Raw genomic sequence first — 12,999 nt, forward strand, 5'->3', positions numbered from 1 at the left:
TATAACATCAGTTGTGGTTTTCCCATTTCTGTATGTATGTAAGCATAATGCATCACAGTTGTTGACAAGTTTGTGGCCCCCTTTAACTTAAATGTAATTTGACAACACAATTTTAGTATTAAATCTTTACCGTTATTTTTCCATTTGCATTGAATAAAGTATTGCATTTACAACCAGTTAATGTTTATTTATTAAACAAATTAACTAAATTAAAAAAATTTAAACTTGGTTAATTGTATAATGAAAAATAGGGTTGCATTTGCATATCAAATAATAAATTTGACATTATGTTTACAGCCTTCAAAACTACAGATAACAGATCCACAATTTCTTTATTTTTTCCTTTCAAAATAATGGATCATCCTTTATTACAAATACGATGTTGGGGTATCATGAGAACTCCTCAAGTCCATTAAACAGATTTGTATTCTGAAAGAGAATACAGGAGGTCCCCAGGTTACAACAGAGTTCTTCTCCTGAGAATTATTCATTTCCAGACAGTTAATTGTGTGCACAATTGGCTAGAAGATAAGTTAACTAGGGATTTGCAGAGGGAACGATCTCTGCGGAAAACAGAAAGGGGTGGGGATGGGAAGATGTGGCGAGCGGTGGGATCCCGTTGGAGGTGGCGAAAATGTCAGAGGATTATGTGTTGTATGCAACAGCTAATAGGGTGAAAGTTGAGGACTAGGAACAATAGAGACCTGTAAATGGGTTAATCGTTGTTCCTTATTTATATTAATGATTTAGATGTGAATGTAGGTGGCATGGTTAGTGAGTTTATAGACGACACCAAAACTGATACTGGTTATGGCAATTCCAATGCAAAGGAACACACGAGTACACCACAGGCACAGCCCTCCGAGTTCCAACACACAGGAACACTCTTGCGTCTGTGTCCGTGTTGGAACTTCCATCCCAGGCCATGATGCTTTATGCAGTACATCAATAAAGGTTTGTTAGATTATTCCGAGATGTACTGAGTCTCTTTAAACTTCTGGGAAGGTAGAGCAGAGGCCATAACATTTCTTAGTGTTATCTACACAAGGCACTGCCTCAACAATGCAGCATCTGTCATCAAGGATCCCCACCATTTGGACCATGCCCCCTTCTCACTACTACCATCAAGCAGGACGTATAGAAGCTGAAGTCTCACACAATCAGTTTCAGAAATAGCTACTCTCCTCCAACTATCAGGTTTCTGAACCAACCTATGCAATGCTAATTCTACCGTGAGATTGGAATACAATGATCCGTATCTTGCAGTCCAATGGATTCATTTTATTATTATTTCCCAATTATGTTACTTTGCACGAGTATAACGTGTTTTTGTGCGTTTGTCAGAGCCGATGTGCCTTTGATGTTGTTCCAATGCTCATGTATCCGACAATAAACTTGAACTTGATCGAAAGAGATGCGATAGAGGCGTTTAGATAGGCTCATGGATATGCAAGCAATGGATGGATATGGAATATGTGCAGGCAGAGATTAGTTTAACTTGGCATCATGTTTGGCATGGACATTGACGGCTGATGGGCCTGATCATATGCTGCATTGTTCTTGATCAACGGGGCCAATGGGCTTGGAATGGCAGATGGAGTTTAATTAAGATAAATTCAAGGTGTTGCATTTTGGTGTAACAAGCTAGGGAAGGACTTGCACAGTAAATGGTAGTGCCCTGGGGACCAGAGGTACTGCGGGGTGTAAGTACATAGTTGCATGAAAGTGGCGACATAGGTGGACAGGATTGTGAAAATGTTTGGCACATTTGTTATCATCAGATAGGGTATTGAGAACAGGAGGCAGAAAACTGCAGATGGTGGAATCTTAAGCAAAGCACAATGAGCTGGTAGGAACTCAGTCAGACAGTATCTGTGGAGGGAATGGACAGGTGACTTTTCAGGTCAGGACCCTTCTTCAAGTGGAATAGGGGAGAAAGCTGTAAAAGAGATGCGGGTGGGGGAAATGTCTGACGTGATAAATGGAGGCAGTGGTGATTGGCAGATAGGTGGATTAAGTGACAAATGCGAGAGGTGAAAAGGAAACCAAAAAGTGTGTTAAATGAAGAAAGAAGGATGAATTGTAAAGCTTAAGCCAGGGATATGGCTGAAGGGGCCTGAGGAGGGGAAAGGGGAGAGATAAAAGGGAAATATGACACAGGGATAAGGAGACAGGGATGGAGCAGACTGACTAGGGTGATAGGTATGCATGCGTACATTTGTGTATCAGGGCGGGGGGAGGGGGCAGGGAAAGAGAGAGGGACATAACTTGAAATTTCAGGATTCAATATTCATACTTTTGCCTTGCATGTTACCCAAGACAAATACAAGTTTCAGTTCTTCCAGTGTGCCTGTGCCCTCACTCTGTTAATTGAGGAACCCAAGGATTGAAAGGTCGGTGTGGGAATGGGAAGGAGAGTCAAAATGGTTAGAAACTGGGAACTCCAGCCTGGTGGACAGAGCACATGTTTGGCGAAACAGCCATCTAGTCTACCGACATAAAGGAGGACAAATCTGGAGACCCAAATGCAATAGACGAGGTTGGAAGAGAAGCACGTGAACCTCTCACTTAGATTAGCTGTTGAGATCCCTAGATGGAAGGGATGGGTGTAAGGACATGTGCTCACCTTGAGCCTGTCACTAACTCCTCCATCTCCTAATTACGCCCCTCACTTGCATCCACCTATCACTTAGACAATAGACAATAGGTGCAGGAGGAGGCCATTTGGCCCTTCGAGCCAGCACTGCCATTCAATGTGATCATGGCTGATCATTCTCAATCAGTACCCCGTTCCTGCCTTATCCCCATACCCACTGACACCGCTATCCTTAAGAGCTCTATCCAGCTCCCTCTTGAATGCTTCCTAGGCTTTGCCTCACCCCATCTCTCTATTCCAGCTTTCTCCCCACAACCCCATCAGTCGAAAGAAAGTTCCAGACCTGAAACATTGTCTGTCCATTCCCTCCACAGATGCGTCCTGATCCACCAAGTTCCTCCACCCTTTTGTTTTTTGCTCATTTATCCAGCATATGCAGTTTCTTTTGTCTCCTTAGAGACAATCACAGGTAATCCAAATACATTCCCATCAGAAACCTCAATGTCATACTCAAGAGTCAGAACACTGCCTTTAATCAATGATGCAAATATTCCCCACTTCTGGAGATTAAGAAGCATTATTCCAGAATTATTTAATGCAGTGGGGGATCTTCAGACGTCGGGCCAGCATTCTGGCAGTTCATCATCTTGCTAATGGAAAAAGGGTGGCAAATTTACTTGAAGACAACAAGCTAATTTCTGGATGTTTTAAGATTATTTTGAGAAGTGCTGCTGGCCTTAGATACATGCAGGCTTTCACTGATGTACACTTATGGGCAAAATTAATTGAAAATAATGTATTTGCCCATAGCAATTAGTGTTTTATTAAACCAAATGGGATATTATACAATCAGTTTTAATTTCTGTACACTTCAATTTTAAGACATTAACAAAAGATTTTTAATTGGTTATAAATAGAAAAGATTTTGCAAAGATGTCCAATGCTAATAATATCTTTACATAATAGGAATTTGACTTCAAGTCTGAGATGATTGAAAAACAGTTGCAATTTATAACAATAATTCCATGCTTCCAATCTAAATTTCGGAAGTAGCACCTTTTCCTAAAGTCCACCTTCTTCATTTAATTATTAAAAAGGCAAACTATCAACTGCAACAAAGAGACTAACCACAGAATTTTCATGTCATTCAAAGCAAGAGAGAAGAGCTGACTTTTGAGGACTTAAAATCTCAGCTCCAAGCAAGTCTCATATTTTTGGAAAAATTGTCAATACGAAATACTTCAGGAACTGCAATTCTTTGTGAGACTAAAGTGAAAACTTGTATTTTATTTCAAGATGGAATTTCTAATACTGCTAACCAGAAATATCATCCACAGAATTTGCCTGGATAAGTAAACAAAAAAAAGGGAGAATATGGGAAGATGGTGAGAAAATAGAATTAGAATTATTCATGTCATTTGGTGGATAAATGAACTTGTTGGGATGTATATTATATTTCTTTTGCTGTACATTCTACTTATGTTTTCAGTCATCCCAAAGCAGATTTTATAGGAAGACAAAAGTATTAATCAGTTACCTGTTGTACTTTTCCAGCCAGCTGCAGATGAAGCCGGTCTACGACTTGTACTCGCAACAATAGGACGTCGTGAACACTGGGGTTTTGAAGAAGTGGAGCTGGCAGATGAGGGCCTGTTGCCATCCACAGATTCTTCACCGTCAAAGTTTTTATCTGGATATTGAAAAAAAAAAAAAATCCATTAAATTGGCATTTCAGACGATGCTTACTTAAAAAGCCATCAGTACTTTCTAATTAATAGAATGATTATTGGACATCACTGATGTATTATCTAATGACTCCTTTCTATTTTCAAAACAACATGTGAACCCATCAGTAGAGAAAGATAGAACATTTTAATTGTTCACTTTTTAAAGCACTTAATTTTAGTTTATACAGCCAGCTACAATAAAGAACATTCACTTACAAGCACACCATTTTTTGCAGATTATTCTTCTCATTTTCACTCCCTTTAACAATTGTAGTAGCCACTTCTGTTTCAAATTGCAATCAATCCAGATGGTCACTCATGCTATGATATGCTATTGACAACACACAATGTCCGCTGAACGTCAAGATGTTTCTATACCAGCAACAAAAATCACTAAAATTGCACAAAGTTCCAGAAGGGCTCAAAAATGCAGCAGAGAACAAGGTAACTTCGTTTTCAAATCTTTGTGGCAATGTTACCATCAGAAAGAAGAAAGGCAATCTCTGTTGTTATCAAAACACACAGCTAGTGTCTGACTAAAGAAAAATCTCGTGGGAGACATCGACAAGACTGCTTGAACAGCCATCATCAATTTCCATTGACAAATAAAATGCTGGCTTTATTATCTATTCCACAGCCTTCTGACTTCAATATTAGAGACCTGTGTGCTTGTAACCAATATTTATTATAGTGACTATTATATATTCACCATTTGAGGATTTTTATGGAAAGATGTTTGTCAATCATGACAAAAAATGCAATATTTTTCAATGCACAATTAACCAGGCACCTTTACCATGCAGTAAGATGGGCAAATGGAAAATAACAATCTACTGACAAGAATAATCTACCCATCATAATGACACAGGTAATCTTTAATAAAAGATTGATTTTAAGATAATTATCAGCATCTTAATGAATTGGCATATTCAATAATACAAAAAACAATGGGGGGTTTTTATGCATTGGGTGAAAATGTATAGCTACAAGCTTAGTTTCTTGGTAATATAAGATTCAGAAGCTTGGAAGACAACAATTGATTTTAAGAGTACCACGTTTCCCATTCTTAACAATATGACATCTCTGTAACATCATTTATATTTATAATAATTTTAAAAGTTTTTAATCCAGCAACAAATTTGGAAAGCAATTCCAAAACTGCAATGACAAACCACTCAGACCACGAAATTCACAGTAACTTCCTATTACCTCGATGTATTTAAAAGATACACCACCAATCCTAAATCAGATAATCAAAATTACTCTCCAGAATATACTTGTGCTCGTCTTTCAGCTGTTTGTCTTTGATCTGCTGCTCTCCAAAATATCTCTACCATATCAACAGGCAAACAGTAAAAATGCCTTTACTGGAAAACAAACACATTTCATCATTGTTAATAATCAAACTTGAACAATGAAATATCAAGGAAAAGGAGAAAGCTGGAAATCTAATGTTAGTGCTACACTGCAATTGTTATCTATAGTCTTTTTTTAACAGTGCTTAAATAAAAAATAATTTTGAAAGGAATGCAGTTCTTTTAGTTCTGCACAAAAAATAAATGCAGTGTATGCAAAAGTTAGAAAATATACACATAATACAATTCTGAGTCACACTGATCGGAATGGCTGTTTGAACAAGGTGAGCTCAGGGGGTGAAACAGCATGACTCATTCCTTTTGAGGAGCACATAAGCACAATTCCACAGATAGCTCTCAACAGCATTTTCATCGAAGTTTCTAAAGATTCAACTACCAAAAATAATTTAAGTATTTAATTGTTGAGAACAGATGATGTGGGACAAACTCATAATTTAAAGTAAAAAATTATTTCCATTTAAAAAAAATCTTTGGTGGGTGTGGTGAAATGGTTTTCAAAATAATCAATTTTATTGAGCGGGAAGATGTTTTAAACATTTTACTTTATGACATTATGACAAGTAAATTTAGCTTAGTGCTTCTACGAATTCGAAAATTAGAACATACTTCTACCTACGAACAGAAAACTGTGGCCCCTGGTTCTGGACTCCCCCAACATTGGGAACATTTTTCCTGCATCTAGCTTGTCCAGTCCTTTTATAATTTGATATGTTTCTATAAGACTATCAGACTGGAAGTCCGTGCAGAGAGTGGTGAGGACGGCTGAGAAAATCATCGGGACTTCACTCCCTTCCATCCAGGACATTGCACACAAACGCTGCTTGACCAAGGCCAACAACATTATCCAAAACCCCACCCATCTCCATCATGGACTGTTCACCCCGTTGCCCTCTGGTAAATGGTACTGCAGCATATGGAGCAGAACAGCCAGGTTCTGCAATAGCTTCTTTCCTCGAGCCATCAGACTCTTGAATTCCCAATAATCCACTGCCATTATTTTTATGTGCGAGTTACTTATTTATTTTATTTTATCTATTTTTATTATTCGGTGTTACATTGTGAGCCAGATGTCTGGTGTATAGTTTTGAATGACAATAAAGTCTATTATTATTATTATTATTATTATTATTATTATTATTATAAGATCCCCTATCATCCTTCTAAACTCCAGTGAATACAAGCCTAGTCTTTTCAATCTTTCCTCATATGACAGTCCTGCCATCCCAGGGATCAATCACGGGAACCTACGCTGCACTGCCTCAATTACAAGAATGTACTTCCTCAAATTAGGAGACCAAAACTGTACACAATACTCCCAATGTGGTCTTACCAGGGCCCTATACAACTGCAGAAGAAAGTCTTTATTCCTATACTGAAATCCTCTCGTTATGAAGACCAACATGCCATTAGCTTTCTTCACTGCCTGCTATACCTGCACGCCAACTTTCAGTGACTGGTGTACATGGACACTTCTTTCCAGTCAGAATATCTCACCTATATCTATTTTATATTAGATTAGAGAAAATTTCTAAAAGCAAAATGAAGAATTTCTAAATGAAGGGAAATATTTTTTACAAAGTAGTTAGAGAGTAAAAGGTTAAAGGCAAAATAATCAAACATAGAAGGATCAAGAGTCAGGAAATTAAAATAGTAACAACTAAGAAAATGTAGATACAGTACAAGTGTAAAACCAATTGCTATTTAATATAATACAAAGGTAAATAAATCACTGAAGCAAAGCTGCAGGTTATTGATCAAAATTAGTTCGAACATCACCTCTCTGGGGCATTTTGCCTCTATCTTCTAAACATATTAATGACATAGCCATAAGCAACTATACTGTTAAAGCCACAATGAAATACATTTATAAAATCACTTCTGATAGGGTCATTATATGTCATGGCATCATTAGCGGCAGAAAAGGAGAGCATTAAGCTTTTGACCCCTAACCAACTTCTCAGAGCAATTGGTTTTCAAAAGCATAAAATGATACACCAACTTTATATCCAGGTTAAAGGTTACCCAATTACAATGAGGGGGGAATTTCCTCTCAGAACCGTGAGATTTTGAAATTGTCTATTCCAGAGTGCAACAAATGCATAGTCCCTAAGTATTTTCAAAGTAAAGAATTACTGGAATACAAGGTGGAAGGTGGAGTTGAGACAAGATCAGATCAGGCATCAGCTTAATGAATTAAGAGCACAGACTCAAGAAACCAGATGGCCTACTGTAGCTCTAAACTGAATATGTAGTGACCAGTGTGAGCAGGGATAGATGTAAAAGTAAAAGAAGTGAGTCATTATGGTTCAAAATCAGAAGTGCCAAAAAATTGAAGCCCACGGTCTCTGATAAGAAGAGGCCGACTCGGGAGCTCTATGCCACGGAGAGTGTTTCAACCGCCCCAAAGCGGAAGTTTCGATCCCCCAATCGTCGGCTGCGGGGGCTTTGATCGCCCCGACTGCGGATGGTTCGAAAACAAAGAGGAAGAAGCTTGAACTTTATTGCCTTCCATCACAGAGAGGAATGTGGAATCCGTTGGGATGGATGTTTATGTTAACTTTTATGTGGTTGTGTGTCTTGTTGCTTTTATAGACAATAGGTGCAGGAGGAGGCCAATCGGCCCTTCGAGCCAGCACCGTCATTCAATGTGATCATGGCTGATCATTCTCAATCAGTACCCCATTCCTGCCTTCTCCCCATACCCCCTGACTCCGCTATCCTTAAGAGCTCTATCTAGCTCTCTCTTGAATGCATTCAGAGAATTGGCCTCCACTGCCTTCTGAGGCAGAGAATTCCACAGATTCACAACTCTCTGACTGAAAAGGTTTTTTCTCATCTCAGTTCTGAATGGCCTACCCCTTATTCTTAAACTGTGGCCCCTTGTTCTGGACTCCCCCAACATTGGGAACATGTTTCCTGCCTCTAATGTGTCCAACCCCTTAATAATCTTATACGTTTCGATAAGATCTCCTCTCATCCTTCTAAATTCCAGTGTATACAAGCCTAGTAGCTCCAGTCTTTCAACATATGACAGTCCCGCCATTCCGGGAATTAACCTAGTAAACCTACGCTGCACGCCCTCAATAGCAAGAATATCCTTCCTCAAATTTGGAGACCAAAATTGCACACAGTACTCCAGGTGCGGTCTCACTAGGGCCCTGTACAACTGCCGAAGGACCTCTTTGCTCCTATACTCAACTCCTCTTGTTATGAAGGCCAACATTCCATTGGCTTTCTTCACTGCCTGCTGTACCTGCACTTTTCACTTATGACTCAGTATGGCAACTCAAATTTCACTGTACCTTAATTGAACCTTTATGTGACAATAAACTGACCTTAAAACCGGTCCATTTCTAGCAGATCAGAGGTCTATGGGCCTCTGAGTAACACATAACAAACTCCAAATATATGGGCAATTTGTGTTTTTAAGCTTTTAATTAGCAGCCCTCAGTGGTACCATTTGGCGTTTTGTTCTTCACAAGCTCAGTAATGCAACAACACAACAAATAGATATATAATAAACAATAATACAATAAATTACCAGTTACATTAGGTACTCAGACCCACCTCACAGGAATTGCATAGTGAATGAGTGCAGGCATGGCCAAATCTCCCCCATTAATTCAGTCAGCATAAAACAGAAGTGTGTGAGAATAACAACAACAATTTGCTGGAAACAAAGTTTGCAAGTTAAATAATAAAACATTCTGGAGATGGAACATCAAATAAATCAGAATTTGCATGTCCCAGTTACAGAAATCACTGGCAAAACAAATTATTAACTGATATACGGTTTTGATTAGGATCCTCACATTTATCTTACATGGGGAGAAATTAGGTGATAAAATAAAAGGCTACCTTCACAACAAAACACAGCTGTTATTGATAAATAAGATAAAGAGTTTATCCGAAAATACGAGCTGATTTGCCTGTCCCTTTAAAGGCAAAAATTAAATTTAAATAACAAAATGATACAAATCCTGAATGAGCGTACGAAACACCAGTGGCAATAACATACACCTCCAAATCTGGCATAAGCTGTTCTACAGAAATATTGATGACACCAAAGTACAAGTCAGGTATTCACAAAATCCCTTAAACCATAAACTGAAATAGTCTGAAAGTAATTTTGGCTGTCATGCAAAGAAAATAGAGTCAACAGTGAAAGGCATATGGTCTGGTAGACAAAATGTTGGAGTAACTCAGCAGGACAGACAGCATCTCTGGAGAGAAGGAATGGGTGATGTTTTGGGTCGAGACCCTTCTTTAGTCTGAAGAATGGTCTCGACCCGAAACATCACCTGTTCCTTCTCTCCAGAGATGCCGCCTGCCCCGCTGAGTTACTCCAGCATTTTGAGTCTACCTTCGATTTAAACCAGCATCTGCAGTTCTTTCCTACACAAGGCATATGGTATGCTTCCCTCTGCTGGTTCCATCATCCTTCCATTGATACTGCAGTTATATTCATTGAATATAACTGATTTCACAAATGCTAAGCACACCCCGAGACAGCCTTTCTTATTTTGGATACATTATATCTTCCTCATTCCATCAACTTAGCCAACCTTATTCTTGTCACTTTGCAAGCATACATTTCCTTCATTCATACCCACTTATTCCTGCACATCCTCACATTTGCCACATTCAATACCTCCCTAGCTGCTGTAGGTACATAATCTTCCACATTCCCACTGCCCATCTGCTTCATTAAAATGTCAATAAGTCTTCTGAGTAAACTTCTTTAATTTGGCTGGACAACATATAAAAACTATTAAATTTGGGTGACAACTTTTCTCTGGCCTTGTGCATGTTACTTACTTCCACATTCTTCACAAGCCATCCACCATGTGTTGCTTGTATTGAAGTAGAGGAAAATAGTCTACAAAGTTTACGGTTTAACTTTCGTAAACCATGGAATTACTATATGGCCAATGCAAAATATTCATCCGACATTTCTTCATGAAATGGAAAATAAATTTACCAAAACCTTCAGCTCCTCGAGTGCTACAATTTCCAGTCTCTTGCTTGCTTCACACTCCACAGATTTTTGTTTTATTTTGGAGATACAGCATGGAAACAGGCCCTTCGGCCCACTGAGTCCACTCCGACCAACGATCACCCGTTCACAATAGTTTTATGTCATCCCACTTTCACATCCACTCCTTACACACTAAAGGCAATTTTTACAGAGAACAAATAACCTACACTCCCACACATCTTTGGGAAGTGGAAGAAACCCAGAGCACCCAGATAAAACCCATTTGGTCACAAGAACATACAAACTCTACACCGACAGCACCCAAGGTCAGGATCAAACCCGGATCTCTAGCGCTGTGAAGCAGCGGTTCTACCAGTGGTCCCACTGTGCTGCCAATGCAATTCAATCACGAGCTTCCTAAACTCCTAAACATTCAGTGTTTGGTACATAGTGCTGCATTTGCTATACAATTTGCAGTTTTTGACAAGTGGTTAAAATGTGTGATGTATTAGCAAGTCATTATCTAACAATGTATTTTTACAGTAATGGATTTTAAAGTAGTCATCTGTACACATCAATTGACATTCCACACCTACACCTTTCAGTATTTTGACACTCTCAAAACTCTTTTTTTTAAGCCGCATCATGACACTACCTTGAAATTGTTCTGGGATTCAGTGAAAGAGCACTACGGAGGCTCAACTATACATGAAGAAATATAAATAAAATAAACAGATCACCTGAATCATATTAGTATCTTGAGCGTCAGATTTTATTTCAGAACAAATCGTTTCATTAAATGGCATGGAGACATCCCAGGTCAGGTTGCTGACACCAATTATACCTGATCATTTCTGGACACAGGTTCTGACTGATTTGAGTGAATAAAACATTTGCCAGTATTGACCAAGATTTCCACTAAATACCAATATGGCTTGAAAACCAAGAGTTCCAAATTTCATAGCAATACGAAGAACAGAGCAAAGAATAGTACTTGGTGAGAGGTAAACCTAAATAAGAACCTGTGCAGCAGCTTTCTCTCCAGAGGTCGGTGGGTACATGGAATGAGGAATTGCAAATTTGGGACAGATACATGATTGGACAAGTTTGAAGGAATGTGGGCCAAACGCAGGCAATTAAGACTCAATGGGTTATTGGGCCAAGGGACCAGTTTCTGTACTGTATGACTCTATAACCGAGGTCTGAACACAGACCCCTGCAAAACACCATTTCCAGGGTCATAGATTTCCAGGATCTTATATGGGTAAGCCCACTCTGAATCCAAACTACCAAGTCACCATGTATCTAATGCATCTTAAGTCTTCTGGATCACCAACCATGAAGGGGCTTTGTCAAAAGCCTTACTAAATTCAATATAGACAACATCTACTGCCTTAACCTTGCCAATTCCCTTCGTCACAAACAGCAAGGTTAAATATGAAAGAGAAACATAGAATCCCTTTAAGATGTGCAATGGTGTCAAACATAGGTTGTTTTCTGGTGCTGATACTCTTCAGCATACAAATTTCACTGCTGTCATTGTATGCCTTTAGCTTGGCCAGAGGGTGTTAATCAATGAAAAGCTGTTCAGCCTAGCCTGTGAGGCCAGGGACAAAAATATGCTCTGTCTACCATTGTGATCTGCTACCCTGATGGTTCGCCAAGCTTCCTATATCATTGAACACATACTGGCGGCTAAAAGAGACCCTCTTAAATCAGTAAAGATTTTGGATCAACTTTCAGCCTCAGGAGGGTGGCAACCCCATCAACAACCCCATCCAATTTATATCTGATACAATTTTGTTGTCTCTTTTCAACTCTGCTCTAAAGCCAAGACTCATTATACTATCTCATACTCTAATGGCTACAACTGCAAATATTATTTCAGTGCAAATGAATCGCTGACTACTATAAATTTATCATTTCTCGGGGCACATGTTGATTATCCCCAAATTAGTGTCTCTTTCTTCACTGCTGTTGCTTATTGATTTAGTGGAAATATCCATTTCAACCGTACATTTTCTAAATTTAGCTATGATTACACCCTGGAAACATTTGTATGATTTGTATATACCCTGTTCTGTAGCTTGCTTGAAAATTGTGATATCAAATAACAGATTGCAAGAAAACCGAATTAGTCTACAACAGTCAGGATAACATTACACATTTATTAAGAACTGTTAGGCATCTCCTGTCTAAGGAAACCAATCAGAAATCTAGTCCACCCATCTGTGGTACAAATATATGCAACCTTATCCATAATAGATGCCGGACCTGACCCAAGGAGTTCCAATCACGTAATTCATCTTTCTTTCAAGCCAT

At 38.8% G+C, this 12,999-nt stretch overlaps 1 protein-coding gene across 1 annotated transcript in view; it reads right to left on the reverse strand.

Annotated features, from left to right (window-relative positions):
- Window positions 1–12,999, reverse strand: part of clasp1a (cytoplasmic linker associated protein 1a) — a 179,052-nt gene that overhangs the window by 110,581 nt on the left and 55,472 nt on the right. Inside the window, exon 9 of the mRNA XM_078403342.1 lies at window positions 4,134–4,286. Within this exon, the coding sequence (XP_078259468.1) occupies window positions 4,134–4,286 (153 nt within the window). The remainder of the gene's footprint in view (window positions 1–4,133; window positions 4,287–12,999) is intronic.

This window comes from Rhinoraja longicauda, chromosome 8 (assembly GCF_053455715.1).
Source record: "Rhinoraja longicauda isolate Sanriku21f chromosome 8, sRhiLon1.1, whole genome shotgun sequence".
NCBI classification, from domain to species: Eukaryota; Metazoa; Chordata; class Chondrichthyes; order Rajiformes; family Arhynchobatidae; genus Rhinoraja; species Rhinoraja longicauda.